General features: G+C 42.2%; 1 protein-coding gene across 1 annotated transcript; it reads right to left on the bottom strand.

Moving 5' to 3' along the window:
- Positions 1–434: 434 nt before the first annotated feature.
- gja5a (gap junction protein, alpha 5a) lies at positions 435–11,419 on the bottom strand. Its single transcript, XM_073472994.1, has 2 exons — positions 11,194–11,419; positions 435–3,405 (listed from the first exon to the last, which is right to left on the bottom strand). Exon 2 carries the CDS (start codon positions 3,337–3,339, stop codon positions 2,188–2,190), a length of 1,152 nt encoding a protein of 383 aa, XP_073329095.1. The 5' UTR covers positions 3,340–3,405; positions 11,194–11,419; the 3' UTR covers positions 435–2,187.
- Between the last annotated feature and the right edge of the window lie 6,870 nt (positions 11,420–18,289).

Here is an 18,289-nt window from a genome sequence, read left to right as displayed (position 1 = left end):
AACGTGGAGTCATCATCCAGGGTAAAATATATCTGCAACCAACAAACAAAAACGGCATCATCTACTGCAGCTTTCAGCTCGGTTCAGCATGTGACAGACTGAGTTGGATATTGGCGCTCAGCTTCCTGGCAGAGATGGCGAGACAGTCTTTGTTTGTGTAAATACTGTGCATCTTCCCCAGTCTGTCTCCTGCAGGTCCTCTCTTGTGAGCACAGACTGAGAAATGCAAATGGTGATAAGATTCTGATCTAAAAAAGCAGGAAACCCTTCACATGTGTATGTTCTTCATCAGAGTACAGCTGGTAATAGCATCTATCCTGTCCTTTTGTATCACACATACATCTTCATATGTCGATAGCACAAAGATCGAAGAAGTACTTGAATTAATCACACACACTGAGGGATGACAGAGAGCAGATTGTACAGTTGATGATTTATTGATTTGTGATGGGTTAGTGATGACATTTATTGCATAAAGGTCTGTGTGAATGAACCAGAAGCTGCAGTGACTGAACAGCAGGCTGAATGTTTGCTGTGGGAAATATGTAGGATTAAACTTAAAAAAACAGCTATCACACACAACCTGTAAAATTATTCTGCATATAGTAAGAACAAGACACTGGAAATGAAATAAAATACATTCAAAGACATCTACTGAAACATATATTGCATAGGGACAAATTCAGTATTTACACAATGGCTCCAGGAGAGAAACTGAGAAACGTTAAGTGCAATGCTGCCACCCAGTGGCCGGATCTCCTCATAACAGCATCTAAGCAGTCTTGAATCCCTTTAAAAGGAAAATCCTAAAAATCAGGCTACATTCTCTCATCACTTCTGCACACAAAGGCTCCATTCAAATACAAACTAATGAATACAGTTCACTCACACTATCTTAGATTCTAAAGTAGATTATTCTTGAGTTACATTAAGAATGTTGACCTGCAGGTGTAGTGCAATCAGATTAACAAATAGACATATGGCTCACTTTAAATTGACAGTCTTTGGCAATGACTTTTGGAAAAAATCTATATAGAAACATGTTATGTGGAAAGAGAGATATTTTCACTCTTGTTAAGGCACTTTACCTTTATGAACTGAAAATGTGCTCCACAGAAAAAAATCCAATTTATATACTGGCAAGCTTCACAGTTTTATTGCATATTAAAGTTCCTGCAGGAGACACATTTTTTTTCAGTTTTTCCTGTCCTTCAGTGTTTTTTATATTACTTATTTCTGTTATTGTGCATGTAAAAGATCTTGAAAGTTAAAAAGCCCAAAGTCCGCACCAACAGAAGCTCCTCTCTCCCACACAAAACACTGCTCCTGAAACGCCTCGTCAGTAGTCCCGCCTTTAATTCCATGACTTTGTGACATCACACTATGTCAATACGTCAAACTTTCACATATTTTATGCATAGCGGCTAGGTTGGCATGTAAGAATTGGTTTAGCACAGCTGCTCTGTTGTTGTTAGCGGTGCTGGCTCAGGCGTGTGCAAGCTGACCAATCAGAGGAGACTGGGTATTCAGGAGGCCTTAAAGAGACAGGAGCGTCTCAGACAGAGGCGAATAAAGTGCTGCAGAAATCTGATGTTTTGTTTTTTTTTAACATTAAAGCATGTAAACCCATTCTAGTAGTAACCCAAATAAAATTATGAGCCTGAAAATGAGCATAATATGTCTCTTTTAATGAATCTTATTTTTTGCAGTGGGAGAAAGAAACTGTTGGTTGTACTATTTAAAAGTGAATAGTGGAGATGTGTGTCGTATTTTGTCTTGTAATAAACTGTTTCCCTGCGTCATCTCACACCAAGCATCGTGTCATTCTCACTTTAAAGCCTCTTTATCTCTCTTCATTTTTGGTTCTGTTGAACTAAAACATTAAATGTGCAATATTCAGGTGTCACACCCGTTACCCTGTTTTTATTATATTTAATTATTTTTCTTTTGCAGTTTAGTTGTCAGCTTGTCAAGCTCTGGGCTGTCACACATGTCAAGTTTACATGGTCCACTAACTCAGATCTCAGTGTCTCTTTCTAAAGTGAACATTTAGTCCGTCCTCTACAGTCAAGTGTCAGACTACAATGCCGGAAATTTCACTTTTTGACTCTTCCTAAGCCAATCTTTCGATCTCCGTCTCTTTGGCTCTGAAGGTCCAGTCCCCTCTCCTCTCCCATGGTTCCGAGTCTAAACTGACAGGTCGTCTTGGCGAGCCCGGCTGCTGCTCCCGCTGGTCTTGCTCAGCCGGCGTTTGTCCTTCATGAAGCCGGAGTGCAGCAGAGGGGACGGGGAGCAGCTGTTGGGCAGCTCTGTGGGCGGTTGCTCATATCTCATCCTCAGGAAGTCTTCCTCGTCCTCCAGGTTGTCGCAGCTGTGATGCCGCTCGGTGGCCAAGTTGACCGAGTTCTGCTGCAGTGCCATCCTGTTGTTGAAGGGATGAGAGGCCATCGAGGTCATGGGGTTCATGGAGCTCGGGGCCGCTAGGCACTGGCTGAAGTCAGGGGGCGGGGTGCAGGAGGCCGAGGGGCGAGTGGGGCTGTTTGGCTCCAAGGTGGCAGACACTGCCACCGTCACAGCTCTGTGGTTGTTCCTCTGTATCGCCTTCTTTCGTACGCACCTCTTGATGCTCTTCCAGCCGAGGTGGTAGAGCTCCAACACGGAGAGCAGCAGAGACACACCGGCCACCACCAGCATGAAGATGATGAAGACGTTCTTCTCCGTGGGTCGGGACATGTAGCAATTGACGGGGTTGGGGCAGGGCCAGGCCTTGCACAGGTACAACGAATTGAGGAAGATGCCGTAGATCAGGTACTGCACCACGATGAACGTCACCTCCATCACTGTGCGGATCACGATGCTCAGCATGTAAGTCTGCAGCAGCGCACCTTTCAGGCGAACACGGACAGTCCCATCAGTTGTCATCGCTTTTCCACTCTCCTTCTGCTGAAGGTACTCCTTCTCCCCCTCCAGGTCTCCTCCACCTTCCTCTCTCGCCTCCCTCTCCTCCTGCTCCTTCCTCCTCTGCTTCTCTTCCCTGCGTACCGTGTGCATGGCGTGGCCCATGTAGATGAGGGAAGGCGTTGACACGAAGACAATCTGCAGCACCCAGTAGCGGATGTGGGCGATGGGGAAGGCGCTGTCGTAGCACACGTTGGTGCAACCGGGCTGCTGGGTGTCGCACAGGAAGTCGCTCTGCTCGTCGCCCCAGGACGACTCGGCTGCCGTGCCCAGCACCAGGATGCGGAAGATGAAGAGGACGGTGAGCCAGACCTTCCCGACCGAGGTGGAGTGTTCCTGGACCTCCTCTAGGAAATTCCCCAGGAGACTCCAGTCCCCCATCGCTGCTGACACAAAGGGTGGAGAGGGAGGAGAGAAAAGATGGAAAGCTCTAGAGGTGGAAAGTCTCTGAGGTGGATGAAGAAAGAGAGAGGAGGGTAGAAAGGGAGAGAAGAGAAATAATCAGTCACAGAGAGCTGTAGACACTCCTACAGATGAAATGACCTGGGTGTGAGTGTGGCATCATATGCATAAAAATAGCCTCTCTGCCTGTGAATTGCTTGAGGACTGGACGCTGGCATGAGAACAACCATTTTCCCAAGAGAGAGATAGGGGGAGAGGAAGTTCTGGAGTAATGTAAAAGTAAATAAAGAAGTTGTTTTAAGAGAAAATGATTCAATATTATGTTACGTGTGTTTACATTCCCTGTGCGTAATTCCAAATTACGTATGACAGACATGACAGAGACCACAGATCGGCCACCACCGGGCAAGTCAGAGCTAGGAGACTTTGTCCTTTAGATGCCGTGACCGGGCCTGATCTCGCCTGTGGACCATGACCGGCAGACTTCACTCACATCAGCAGCTCTGATGTCCGCTGTCCTCTGTGCAACAATGAAAACCTCTAGAGCTCCATCTGAGAGCGTCAATCAGATCTCAATCTATCCACTGTGCGTGTGTGCTTTCACCTCTTGACTCGAGCATTAGCGATAGTTTTGGTAAGACCCAAACATGGCAGTTACAGGCTGGCAAGTCTCAGCCGAGAATGACCCTATAAGGCAGCTCACCAGACAGCTTTAAGGGGGCAATAAATGACCCCTGACGTTGAGGGGTTAAGAAAACCCATCAAACTCCTACAAGAGGTGACCTCTGACATCTTTATGCACTATGTACATTTATACCTCCTGCCAGCTTTTACTTTGCAGTTAGAGATCAAAGACTGATGAGTTATAAGATAAGAAAAGAGGGCTGAAAGTAAAAGTTTGACAGGTTTTTCCGACACGTCACACATCTGCCCTACTTGGCAAAGTTAAAGAAAATGTATACATTCCTCAAAAGCTGTGTGTTAAAACAAACTGTTATTTTAACGGTGTGTCAGGTAGGATACACAGTCTAATCACTACAATCGTAGAGAGTGAAACGAAAAGCCAAACAGGGAGTTCTCTCTTACCTCCCCTCATCTCCCTCTGCAAGTAATCCACAAGCTTCCATAACAAGTTACTCCCATTGTGAAGTCCACTGTGCAGCTCTGAGCTGCCTGGCTGACACTGGCTATGTGTGAGAGAGATGATGTAAAAGACCATGACCATCTGTCCCTCAGTCCGTCTCCCCCTCCCTCACTGTCTCTATGAAGTATATATATGGCAATGAGATGTGAAATCAGAGCGTTGTGCTCTTTATCAGTAAAACAGCCGGGAAACAAAACATCCCCCTGAAAACACGTGGGAGCGGACATGTTCAATCTCAAACAAGACTCATACGTCAAAGCATACCATAGGAAAGTTTGTGGTGTGACACTTTTTTTCCAGCATGCTCTTAGTACTGGTTATAACTTCACACTGGCTCCAGTTGGAGACCAGTTGGATCACCAGTAAGTGAAGCTGGCCCTCGTCCCACTCAGGGAACTACTGGCTCGAAGCCCTCCTTGGATAATGCTGATGGTCTTCACAGGAAGTAAATCACAAACAGGCTGAGAGTCCAGACAGCACAATGGCAGAAGGTACACGTTATAATAGACGTTCTTGTCAGCTCATACTGACAGCAGTCTTTCCTCACCTGTGCAGACTCTGGTAACAATACAGCTCCCCCTGGACTAATTCAAAATGAACTGTTTTGATAGTCTCTTATTATGTTCACTCCAAACTCTTGCATCCAGTACAAGAAAGTCATTAAAGGGTAACTAGTACATAGTATAAAGCCTTTTGTGGCTTTTGTGATGTCACTCAGTCGCTAAGTTGCATTGTGGGTAATGTAGGTGCCGTGTTTCAAAAAGGAAGAAGCATGTGTGGAATAAAAAAGGCGATATCTCTGGTTTTGCTATATCGATTGATTATAACTGTCCATAATGAGTCCAACAGTATGAAAAGACTGCTTTTTATAAATGCCACCTACATTAACCACAATTCAACCTAGTGGTGACATCACTGGAGGCAACTTATCAGATGACATCCAACTTCCTATGGCGCCACAAAATACTTTATATTACGAATTTAAAAGTTTTCCATAAAAAAAAAAATCGTTTGAATATAAATATAAATAAACAAAATAATAAAATATATAGATGCAGTAAAATATACATAGGCTGTAGTGTAGGTCTACCAATCATGCCACATGTAAGTCATCTTGTGTGTTTACCATATATCAAATCTTCAGTGTGTGTGGGTCTGGAGGGGTTGGGGCGCCTAGAAATACTGAAGTTCAGATCCTCATCAGTGTACTTGCAGCACATGAGTAAATGAACTGACTTTCCACCATTGGTGCAGTAACGTGTCAGTCCGGGAACATACATGAAAGAATACATACGGCACAGTCAGCACAGCGCTCTCAGTCTCTTTGTCTTTCCCTCGACTGCCCCTTCCTGTTCTCAGAGGAAGTAATCTCAAACAATATGATTTCCGAAGGACAAAATGAACAAGGTACTAAAAAGAGTGGGAGGCGGAGGTGGCAGAGAGGTTAAAGACGAGCTCTTCTCTTCTGTAGAAACCCTCTTTGCTATTGGTTGTCTGTCACACCTGTTCTCCTACTGGCTCTCTGGATGCCTGGCAATAACCATGGATTTACTGTCATACATTGTGCCCTGTGCTGAGCGGCCTGGTTTGCCTGTAAACCGTCATGGCTGTCAAATTTGTTTATAATCTCTGTGGCAGAGTAATGGACAGTCTGGTTATAAGGCATCCAGAACGGTGAATTGCGCAAATGGGGTATTATGCACTTCTGAATTATTCCTCTCTGACGTTGATCAAAGTGTAAGGGGTGATCTCTGAGTCCCTCTGAGAGTTTGTATGTGTGTACTGAGCAAGAAGTGTTGAGTTAAAACGAGTTCATGGAAAAAAAAAAGTCTAGGGTAGGTGTGAGAGAGATATTATGATAAACTAAGTGAGAAAGTACACTTTAAAACAAACTTAAACTGTATTTAAATTTCCAGTCAGACATGCCTTCACTGACACTGAGTCGGTCTGGACCGCAGCCAGGCAGCTCGGAGAGAAATAGCAGCTACTAAACTGCATCACGGTGAGGTGACGGCTGCTGCTGTGACTCGCTGCAGAGTAACAGGAATAAATGCCGTGTGTTTTCTCTGCCCTGCAACACAACAATAAATCCTGCGGTCTGTTGGAGCAGCCTAAATGTTGCCTTAGAGGGGAGTGACTCTGGTTCAAGAATCAGTCGGGGCTGTGGCAGAGCCTCAGGCTGAATAATCCTTGGATGGAAGTTTTATGGGACCATCACGCCATGTTTTTTTTTACTGCTGAACAACAAATCAAGAGTTTTAGATTTATGTCTCTCACAGAATAATTGAGTGTAATTTTTTTTGTTTAGTAACACGAGAGAACAGCGATTTCTCTCTCAGAATATAAAAACTGATCTTCAGACCCAACACTAGCTGGTTCCCCTCAGGCTGCAGTGTGTCACAGTCCAGAGACAACAGGGGGCAGGGTTGATTTAAACATTCCTCCAGTGATCTGCACCTTTCAGCACTAAGCCCTGTTTGACAGACTCCGGATCCTCATAGAGGACCAGGATACACTGCCGGCTCAACGCCGTCCTCATAAACACACAGGCAATTAGATGGCGGGGTATACATCGCTTTGGTCTGCTTCCCTTTAACTGTACGTGTTTAGACTGACATCAGTGGAGGAAAAAGTATTTATACAGTGTTGTTCATTAAGTACAAGGATTCGCTGGAGATTTTTCAGCAAAGATCTCAATACACCTCTAAACAACCACATCGCCTGACAAAGTCATTTATTGTTGTAACACAGTTAGAAAAAAGCACCTTTTCAGGTAAAATGTCTGTAGTTTATCACCATTGCAGAAGGACAAATTAGGCCACACAGGCTCACAGCTGAGTTAGATTCTAAAAATATGTGGAGAGCCAAATTTGGACGGCTGGTGTCAGACATTTTTATAGCTACATGGCTCTACTGTTTGTTCCAGATCAGAAATACCTCAAATATTTGGACTATATGGCTTCATTTTCACTGCACACATCATTCCACCGCTAATGTACAATCCACAGAAATGATAGCTCTCTAAATTATCCTACTTAGGTGTGTTTCTGTTAAACAATGTCACAATATGACCCCCTGCAATGCCAGCAACTTCATCTCAGGTAGTGTTTGTTTAGATTTTCACTTCCAGACTTGTCAGGAAAGACCTCTGTTTATTCGACTAAACTAAAAAGACTAATAAATGTCACATAATAATGCTTTGTTAACTCAATAGTAACTGAGCAGAATAAATGTACATTACTGGTATATTACACGTGACGTGTCATTTCTCTCTCTGTCACAACGTAGGATGGACTTTCTTATAGACAAAAATTATTAATCACTTTGTGATATTCATTTAAAATACTGAAGCAGGGGTGCCCAAACTTTTCCCTTGGGGGGCCAAAGCTGAAACTCAATGGTGGGACACAGGCCAAAAGTGAAGACCGATTTATTTTATTTCATTGTTAAGGAGCAAAATAGTACCAGGATCCCAAGTTCCCACAACTTTGACCTGCTCATTTCGTGAAGAATAAATAATAATTAGGGATCCTACATATATAAAGAGCACTTTACCTCATGCCAAATGAAACAGGATGAACAGTAATTTATACTATACATATTTATGATTTTTTTTTTTTAAACTAAAATCAGCCGACTTTGGCCTGTGGGCCCCACTTTGGACAGCCCTGCTCTCAAGCTTCCAAACTACCACATATCTATCTATTTAAATCTTGTTCAAGATCCCATAACTACCAGGTATTATCCACCTTTTAAATGGAAGTAACTGCAAACTTCCCTCAGACTAGACTTGTTCATTCCCCTTTGGGAAAGTAAAGCTTTATTATCTGATCTTTTTTATGGCTCTGGTTTGTTTAATGATTGTTATATATCTGACTTGTTGTTTCCTGTATGCTGGTTGTCTTTTTCTCAGACTGAATTTTTGTTTCCAGTTCTCTCTGGAAAAAGTCAAAGAACCTCCCTCATGGAGTGAAGTTTCCAAAGTAGGTAAACTCTCCTTTACAGCTCATATTAAAGGACTCCAGACAAAAAGCCTCTGTCAGGAGCTCTTTAACCAAAATATCTTTGCCCGTAGCGGTTCGCTTTGCAGTGTTGTGACAGCTCAGCAATGTTTCAGTGGAACAGCCACAGCGGAGTGGAGTGGAGCGGAGGAAAATGTCAGACCAACCACACAACTGCTGTGCGCTAACACATTTATACACACATTTCATCAGTCTCATTGACATCAACAGAACTGCACACGGGATGCCAAACATACCCAGGCTGCAGATATTCAGCTCAGAGATTGTTATTTTTTCTCTGAAGCCATCTTATGAACTTGATTTAGTAAATATAATATTATTTATTTCATTAAATGACTGCTGGCACGTGTGTCAAAGTTCAAGCTGAAAAGACATACAGTACCTCATATATGAAGCCTGGCTTGTATTTTAACACGTGTGCAGCTGTTTGGCGTGTGCACCACTCCCATGAGTGCCGGGATTACAATCAAGGATGAGCATGTTTAAGTTTAGCTGTATTGGCTCGCTGGAGGCAGGGGTGAGTTTGGGTTAGCGTGACCTACAAAGTGGATCCGATGCTGGACGCAGGAGGGGAGAACACTTCCCACTCATGTGAGTCACCTGTTGCCACCACTTACAGGCCGGCGTGGATCTATTATGCCATATATCAGTCACACCAGCAGAAGCCAGCGGGCCGATGTGCTGCCTGCTACCTTACATGGCTGTCTGGCTCTTCATCTGCCCACTACTGTACACAGACCCACAGCCCTGTTATGATCTATTGTTTATCTGCATATGGCATTACACTGGAACCCTCCGGCCAGACAGCTGCAAGGTGTTTCATGGAGGAAAATTCTGACGAACACAGTCCCAATTGAAGTTCCTGCATAGCTGCTGCTTTTTCAGGGAGGACGATGGATTCAATGTTTGGCTTGTTTTGATCTTTTGTTTATTTTGTTTTTTTATCGTTTTTATTTTGAAGACTATCTTCATAGTCAGTAATACAAGTGAACCATCTGTTGTTTAGCTTGTTATATTCCACTGAAATATAAAGTCCTTTTTATGACTCTACTGGGAGTTAAGACATGGTGCTGGTTATTTTTCAGTGTTTCAAACAGAAAACTACTGGCACAGACTCAGGTTGAATTACTTCATGTGACTTTGTCTGGCGGCGTTAGGGACTCCGTAGTTAAATTTGTTCGGAGGCACTTCTCTTGCTACTTTTCATTGCATTTCAGAGGAAATACTGTGATTTTCACTGTACTAAATGTGTTTAATAGCATAGTTACTTGTTCTTTTTCAGATTAAGATTAAAAAAAAAACCTATAATGAACATAATTTATGCTTTATTAACTTTAAACAGTAAATTAAACCACCTGATAGTATAAAACAGGCAGAATGAGCTCCACTAAAGCTGACTACGTCATTAACATACATAGGTAATAATTATCCAGTGTTTAAAGGGGCACTATGTAGTTTTGGAGAAAAAAAAATCAGAAACTCAGAAGGGTATTATTTACAATATTGATAAGGAAATAATAACTAAGGAAATATAGATTTTTTTCCATGACTGAATAAACAAGCTGTTCTCAGAGGAAAAAAATGTCCCCAGAACACTGTTCGAAGCTAGAAAGGTGGCAGGGTCTGCCAAATATAAACAAAGTAAAACAGTATGACATTGTGTTGTCTTTTAAGGTCAGTTTGTTGATTCAGTCGTGAAAACAAAGAGAGTTTGTTTATTTAGTTTGTTAAGGCATAAAGATCTTTCTCTTCTGATTAAAATGCTTTCACAAAAACTACATAATGCACCTTTAAACAACAATGACAACACAAGGCTGTATTACCTGCATACTAAGTATTTTTACTCTTATACTTGAAGTACAGTTTGTTTCTGCTTGTGTTCTTGCACTTTTTTCCAGAGGTAACATCTTAATTACATGACATTTACTTTTAATGAAAAGTATTTCTCACTGTGATTGATACTTTTACTTTAGTAAATAATGTGAATACTTCCTCCTTACTTATCACTTATTTAAACATTAAATCAGTCTTAAAAACTTGTGGCTTTCACTTCTTTGTTTAAAGCCTCAGCAGGGCAGATGTGCATTTCATTTACACTTTGGTTAATTGATTGACACATTTGTATTAGTGCATTTTGTCAATCAAGATGAATGCACAGCGGCATGAATTCCTGCTTTTGTCAGAGCCAAAGAAGTTTGATTAGTTCACCTTATTAAAAACTGGTCAGAGAAATTTTCAGCAACAAAAAATTACGACTGCCCTAACACCATTTCTGTGTAGAGACGAGGAACTGTGTGGGACATTTGTGACAGCATTAAATCAGAGTTTCACACTTTTGCCCCTGAGACACCGCAGAGATCATAACTCCTCAAAGTCTTCATAAAGTATGTACGCATTGCTGGTGGCTCTATTTGTTAAGGTCTCCAGTGCAGCACTTTGTTTGAATATATCTGTCTCTAGCGAGAGTTATGAGCAGAGAGGAGGGAGAGAGAAAGAAGGACAGAGCTGGAGAGAGCATGGGGACAACTGTACCTGCTGGAGAGGACAGGGACTCTAATGCACACCAGGCCTCTCACCCCAAGTAAGATGCTGAAAGTGTTCCCCAATTATCTGCATCCTTTTGAGTTAGAGTTGTGTGACAACTTTGATGTTAATGTTGTGGCTTACCTGCTTTTTCTGCAGTCGGATACTTGTCTGGAAGGCTGTTTCAGATCAATTAGAGGCTCCTGTAACCGTCCCCTGGTGATATAGGTCTTCCTTTAACTCAGTGGACAGTTGTCAGGTGAGGATGCAAAGATGAGCTGCTTCAGCTTTCTTCTTCTTCTTCTTCTTCTTCTTCTTGTGAACATCAACAGGATCTGGCTCTTGAGGACTCCGTCTGAGCTTTGTGTCGTCCCAGTGCCAAACTGTTCATCCACACAGGGGGCACGCGAAGAAAAGCAGGGGCATCACGAGAGTGTGTTTCCCCCCGTGGCCCTCCCTTCTGTCTCTCCTCCTCCATCTCCTCCTCCTCTTCCTCCCCCTTTCTTCTTACATCCCTGGTGCTCTATTTTTTGCTGGGAAGCATTCTTCGGCAATGGGAGGGGAAGTGGAATTGTTTGGTGGGATCAATGGCAATTCCGCTTCGGGTCGACTTCCAGAGTGCTCTTGTTTACTGTGTGGTCCTTTAGGTTTACGGCTCTGTTGTCAGTGCCAGGCTTGGTGAAATTCCTATTAAACAAAAGTTTACAAAAACACTCAATTCTGTAATGAGATCCTAACAGTAATAAAGCACTTCTGTCTACTTGTGTTTTAATCTATTCGTTCTGAAGTTAGTTCAAATAAAGACGAACTGTTTAGTGTGTAAAACGTGATTTCAGCTTTATTTTGGAAACAAACACACGCCAAAATAAGTGTGTTTACTGTCTCATAAACACAGAAGAAACAGTCATGAAATCTGGTCTTACCTTGAAGGCTTTATTGGAAATACTGTGACTACTTTGTTCGTCCATGTGTCTCTCTGGCCTCAATCCTTCTCTGAGAGCTCGTGCTGGTCTAAAACCACTTGCTGAACTTTGGGATGCGAACAAAGAGTCACTGACAAAACTCAAAGAGCTCATCATCCTCATCCTCCTCCTCTTTCCTTCCTTCCCCCTCTTTTTCTCGTCTGCCGTATGAGGTGCGAGTTGCAGCCTTTGACAGTCTCTGCTCTGCAGCCTGCCTGCAGACACATGCTGCATTATATAATGAGAATCTTTTAGGTTTGATTCCTCCTTGCTGAAGGGCCAACGTGCATTCAAAGGCATTCAGATGGCTGTGTGGAGCTATGTGGTGAGGGCACATTGTGCGTATAAGCACTCTAATAATAGTCCTTTGACTGACAGATGTGACTCTAATCCTACATTTGCATCGTTCTTTGACTCGTGACATCTGTCTTCTGCTCAGGGTTGTCAAATTCTTGCTGAGAAGCTGGTTAGCTTAGCTCCAGGCAGACTCCTGGAAGTCACTGCACCCAGCCAAGAAAGAGTCCGGCACATAACCGTGTGAAAGTACAACATTGTCGCTTTGAGAATGAAACGTATGAGATATAACGTATTAACGGTGAGCTTTAGAGGTGCTGGTTGGTGGATTTTGGAAACGTTCCTTTCAAGAAAAATGACGTCCGGTCGTTTTAGCAAATGTATAAAAAACATTTCTCTATGTTTAAGTGACAATGGCCTCGATCAGTCTTTACTATGACTGATAATTATGACTGTTCCCAGTAGCCCAGTCGCTTTAATCTGCGTACAGATATCAAAACTTGAGACTTTGAAATCGCATGCAGTACATACGCCAACGTCCAATTTTGTGTGCAGGTGATACACCACTCCTTCACATTAAATGCTACGGACCTTATTCACGTGGTGGCCATTTTCCTCCAACGTCACGCTCAGGTTGGCAAATTTGAATACCGCGATAATTAAAGGCTGATGTGATCCAGGTTGCAAGTCGTATAAACTTAGCTAATCTGACAAATTGTTGTCATTTTACAGAAACTTGACTGAAAAGATGATGATTAGTGAAAATCTGGAGGCACATTCAGCCATATTTCAAGGTAAAACATATTTGAAACTCGTTAGCTTATGTTAGCATTCAACAACTTCCTAGCTAACATTACCGTGTGATTACATCCTGTGTGTTTCACTTCCAGGTTGAGAAAAACGTCTCCAAGATGTGTGTTGATATTTCTGAACATCTTTCATAATCGTATCGCATTAAAACAGTAATGTTAGCTATAATGAATGCTAATGCTAGCTGTTGTCTAATGGAAGCTAAATTATCATTAAACGATTGAATGGTTCAACTATCTGTTGTATATACAGTTGGCAATCAATCAGGAAACAGGAAAATATTAATTTGTCAGATTGCCTACGTTGATATGACTTCCACCCCAGAACATAGCAGTACAACATCTGAGCTTCCAACCCTGAGTGTGATGTTACAGGAAAATGGCCACCGTGTGTGTATGGTCTTTGGAAAACAGATGTGTCCAAAGTCAGATGACATAGGAGAGTGTAGAGGTTGGGGTTGATGGGTGGGTGAAACAAACACCTTGGTGTTTTTGTACAATGTGAAACCAAAAGTCAGTGTTGACTTGTTTTCACTTATGTCCATAACGTGAACAGATGAAACCTAACTTAAAAAAGTTTTTTTTTGTTGCCATGACGATGACGATGGTCACCTAACTATGGATGATGACAAAGTTCAGCTGACTCTCGATCTGCTCGCTCCAAAATTGCATGTGTGTACTGCATGCAATTTAATAGCTAAAAGGAGGAAGTAGTGTGACAGTGTTAGAACCACAAAGTCTGCAGAGGCAGGAGGTCGGGTTGGATGGATGAGTAACACAACATTGGACCTTATTGTTTCCTAGTTCTTTCCGACTGTCAGCGTTGGTTTTGTTCATGACGGTCCGCTTGTGATCAAAACGCAGTGTTTCCCTAACTTGAAAGTAGTTATCTCAAAGTCCAAGTAGCTTTCAAGTTCTTTGGGGTCAAAACCTTAACAAACCTTCATTATAGTGGTGTAAGATCAGAAAAAAGGAATGTTGTCTTGTTGATAGTGGCATCAGATAAAAAGAAATTGCACGTGTCATTCTGGAGGACATGGAGAATTTTTTTTCTGGTAATCCGTTTTCTAAGTGTGATCTAGATTATATTCTCTCCTGTGTTTATGACTTGTAGTCTGGTGGGCAGAAAAATGTTTGCCAGGATAATCGTTCTATGTTCCTTTTATTTTTTTACCAGCTGTGAGAGGAGAGAAGGTAGTTTAGATCACACTTAGAAAACGGATTACCAGAAAAAAAAATTCCCACTTGCCCCTCAAGGCTTCCGTAAACAGCTGACTATTATGTGAAATGACAAATAATTACCATTATTATTATAATGATAATTATCATTAAATCTATCTCCAGAAACACAAAATTCTCACTTGCCACTCAGGGCTTCCACAGTTGTTACTGTCGTGAAATAAAAAACACTGCTTCCTCTCACGTTTTTTCATCTCCCTGCCGATGTCATGGCCTAATCAGTGATCTGAATGGCTAAATTCTCCTCTCCAACAACTGCGTCTTTCACTGCAGAGCTGAGAAAATGGTTTTGCTTGTATAAATAGCAGGAGAAACCAAGCGATTAGGATCTCATGACAAACCCTGCCAAACGTGTGGTCAGAAGATTTTTATCTGATTATCTGTTGTACTTGCATTAATTTGGTCCTTTCTTGCTCTTACAAATCATAACAGTCAGGGTGCTGCGGACTCCTCAAGCATCTTAAAAGTCAGTGAGAATTGCCTGTGATTTCCGAGTTTCCTTAAACAAAAGCCCATGGAGCGCCCAACATCGCTTCAGGCCTCAGTTAGTGAAACTCCACTGTTCGAGTGTTTGAAGGGATGGAAAAGCTGCTGCTAATTCCTAATTACGTAGCCTTCCTCAGTTTAAAGTCCACTCCGGCGTTTCCATTGTGCTGCTCATCAGGATGGATTTAGAAGTGGAACAGCATTCACACAGAATAACAGCATGAAGTGATTTGTAACAAAGAAGTGATGTTCCACGACTTCACTTAATCTCATCACTTACAGCTTCTCGGCCGTGCCAGGATGAGGTCTGCATGTGAGAGTGTTACAGAGATCGAGAGACGAGTGCATGTGTTTATGTGTGCCCCTGTGCGTGAACATTGTCCGTGTACTTGAGTGTTTGATGGAAAAAGCCCGCACTGCCAGGATGCATTAGCGTAACCCACCCCACCCGCCCACCAGCCTGACCCCAGCCTGCGATTCTGCTCGTGACACAAACCCGTTTTCAGCCCTGCCTCAGCCGCGTCCGAGGGAAGCCAGGCTTGATGGACACGTGCTCCTGAGCAGCCATCACAGCCTCGCATACTGTACACCCTCCAACTCATCCCTGTAACATAACAAATGGCGGTGAAACATGGCATCAAACTCAAGAGTGGGAGAAGTTGAGAGGAGAAACTCAAGGTTGTTTTAGTTGAGGTAAACACACACAAGCACAAGCTGTTACTGAGCCGCACACGTCAGCACAAAGTCGCTGACAGGTGTGAATCACAGCACAGGCATGTTGTTGTGGCAGACTTCCTGAAATCAGACTCATTTACTGTACTTTACATTTACTGGTGACGTGTGGTCGTCAGTCAGAAACATCCTCTTAGTCTTGTCTCATTCCATCGTTTGAGTTTTATTTCTTTGTTTTCACCTTTTTTTTTTTTTTTTACCCTTTTCTATTTTATCTTTTGCACAATTGTTTCCTTGCAACCTTTTTCCATTTTAATATATATTAATCGTCATATGATTGAATGTTGACACACTTGACTTGTGGGGGAAAAAAAGACAAACAATAACTCGGGGGGAAAACACACTTTTGCTTCAGATTCATAAAAATCAATAAAAAACGTTCAAATGCTTTAGAATTCAAAGGTAGCTCCAAAACTACAGGGGGCAGCATAACCGCTCACAGCTGCTCACTATGCTAGACTTGCCACCCTTTGCTGTAGCTATCTTTTACTGTAGCGACGAGTAGCCGTTCACGAGGAGCTTGACTCAATCTGTCTGCACCTTGACCTTGGATCACGGAGGTAGTCACCGCGGGCACGTAAATTGAGGATTTACTGTATACCAACAAAACCAGAGGTGATCGTGGAAAGACAAACCAAGACTGTTTTGGTGAGTTTTATTTAGTTTATGTTGGGTTTGAATAAAGTTTGTTTTAAGATGAATTAACGAGGTAATTAGGATCGTCTTTGTCCGGTAAAAGAACGAAATTACAATCAGAAGGTGTACGATTGTATTTTTTCTGTCAAGTAAGGAAAGCAGTATTAAAAATATTTAATTTCTTGACATTAGGTGAGATTTTTTGTTAACTTGTTAGACTAAGAAACTAACCCGCTGCTTGTGTATCCCAGCTGAAACTATGTCCTATCAGATTACTACTGTTTTTACAGCACAAAGTGTGAAAGGGAAACAAGACGGGCTAGGGCTAGCTGGATTGCATGCTAACTTCAGTCGACATCACTGCAACACAATACGTAGACATCTTCAACACTGTTGTTTCTTCACACTCTGTTGATAACATTAGTTAATTTTTGAATGTTTGAAACTAAAACTCTGGCCATGTCTCTCCGACCGAGCCATGCAACACTCTTTCAGCCAATTAGCAGCACAGGAACTCTTTGCACTACGACCTCTGCCCCTTCCTCTGCTTCTGCCGGCTACTCTTCCTCTTCCATTATCTCGCCACAAGGAATGAGCTAAATGATATTAATGAAGCGTAAACATCGGCGATACTACCCTGCCAACTTGCTATAAAAATATTGTACTTTCTCAGGCAGAACTCTGATTCCTTCTCTTAGAATAACACGTCTTTATCTGTGTGAATTGCTTCTTGAGGCTATCTTACCCTCTGGCAGCAGTCGCTCTGGATTCTGCCATATTTCCTTTTTGGTCAGCTCACCCAGTTGTTCGCATCGTTGCCTTGGCAATAGACTATATTCACACGGTGGCCATTTCCCTCTGACATCATGCTCATGGTGGGAAGATCAAGTATCATACTCATCGTCGTAATGCTGTGTTGCAGGTTTTAAGTCGTATAAACGTGAGGAATCTGACAAATCATAACTATTGCAACTGAAAACAAGATTGATGGTGAAAATCCGGAGGGATATTGGGCCATAATTCAAGGTAAAACGTATTTGATGACCCGTTGACATTAAACAACCCTTAGCATTCAACTGTATTTGTTCTGACACCATCAGTCAGCGCTCTCATCTCATCAACATCTTCACCATTGAAACCAGTTTATTATTAACCCAGTGCTGCTCTGCTGACGAGCCGAGGAGAACAAATGGTCACGGGCGGTGGATGATTATCCTGCTGTTTGCTCATTATAGGGTGACAGAGCTTTGAGCAGACAGGTGAGGGATTGCGAGAAGCCGACATGGCAGGCGGTCAGTCATTCATTGTGTATTTTAGACTTCTGTCAACTCCTTATGTTCCCAACGCTGCCTGAGTCTACAGATTTAGACTGATGCTATTCTTACAGCTGATCTCTGACCGTGCCAACTAACTGAAATACTGTCTGGAGGCATTGATGATGAATAGCTTATGGATGCATATATGGGTCAGACATGCATTATGTGTGTCAGAGATCGTTCCCATGTTTGGCTCTTGTTAATCTCTGTTTGTTTCCATTAGCCCTATATCAATGTATGTGTAACTGCTAACATTAGCTATTTAGTTGTCATACCAGACTAAGACAGACTGAGCAGCAAAACCACGTGCTCCTAATCAATCAAGGGTGTGTGTTACTGCTCATGAATTAAACTTTTCATTATCAAGAGGACAATTTTTTGTTTTTTTAAAAGTTACATGGAGTCACTCAAAATCAGTAATTTGAAGCAAAACATAGAGTGAGACGGTAGAGCCAAACTGATATACTGGAATATTATGGTCTGATTTTAGTGTGTCACAGATATATTGATGTATGGGAGTCAATAAGTAACAAAAACTTACAGTAGAATTACAATACATATTTTGTCCACCAGAGAGCACTGAAAAAAAAAACATTTTTCAAATGTATAATGTCCCAACTAATTCAATGGTTCTTTATCAAAAAAATGATTATAAGGGTGTGTGTTTATTACACAGTTATTATGTTATGTTATTTTATTTTTTTCAAAACTGAAATACCAATATAGGCCATTTCATGGATTTCCATTAAAGCTTTAGGGGGCATTT

This window comes from Pagrus major, chromosome 9 (assembly GCF_040436345.1).
Source record: "Pagrus major chromosome 9, Pma_NU_1.0".
Taxonomy (NCBI): domain Eukaryota; kingdom Metazoa; phylum Chordata; class Actinopteri; order Spariformes; family Sparidae; genus Pagrus; species Pagrus major.
The sequence above is the reverse complement of the archived record's forward strand: the minus strand, read 5'-3'. Positions and strand labels throughout refer to the sequence as shown.

Excerpts from the sequence above, each read along its gene's own strand:
- gja5a (XM_073472994.1), bottom strand. The coding sequence starts at position 3,339 with ATGGGGGACTGGAGTCTCCTGGGGAATTTCCTAGAGGAGGTCCAGGAA.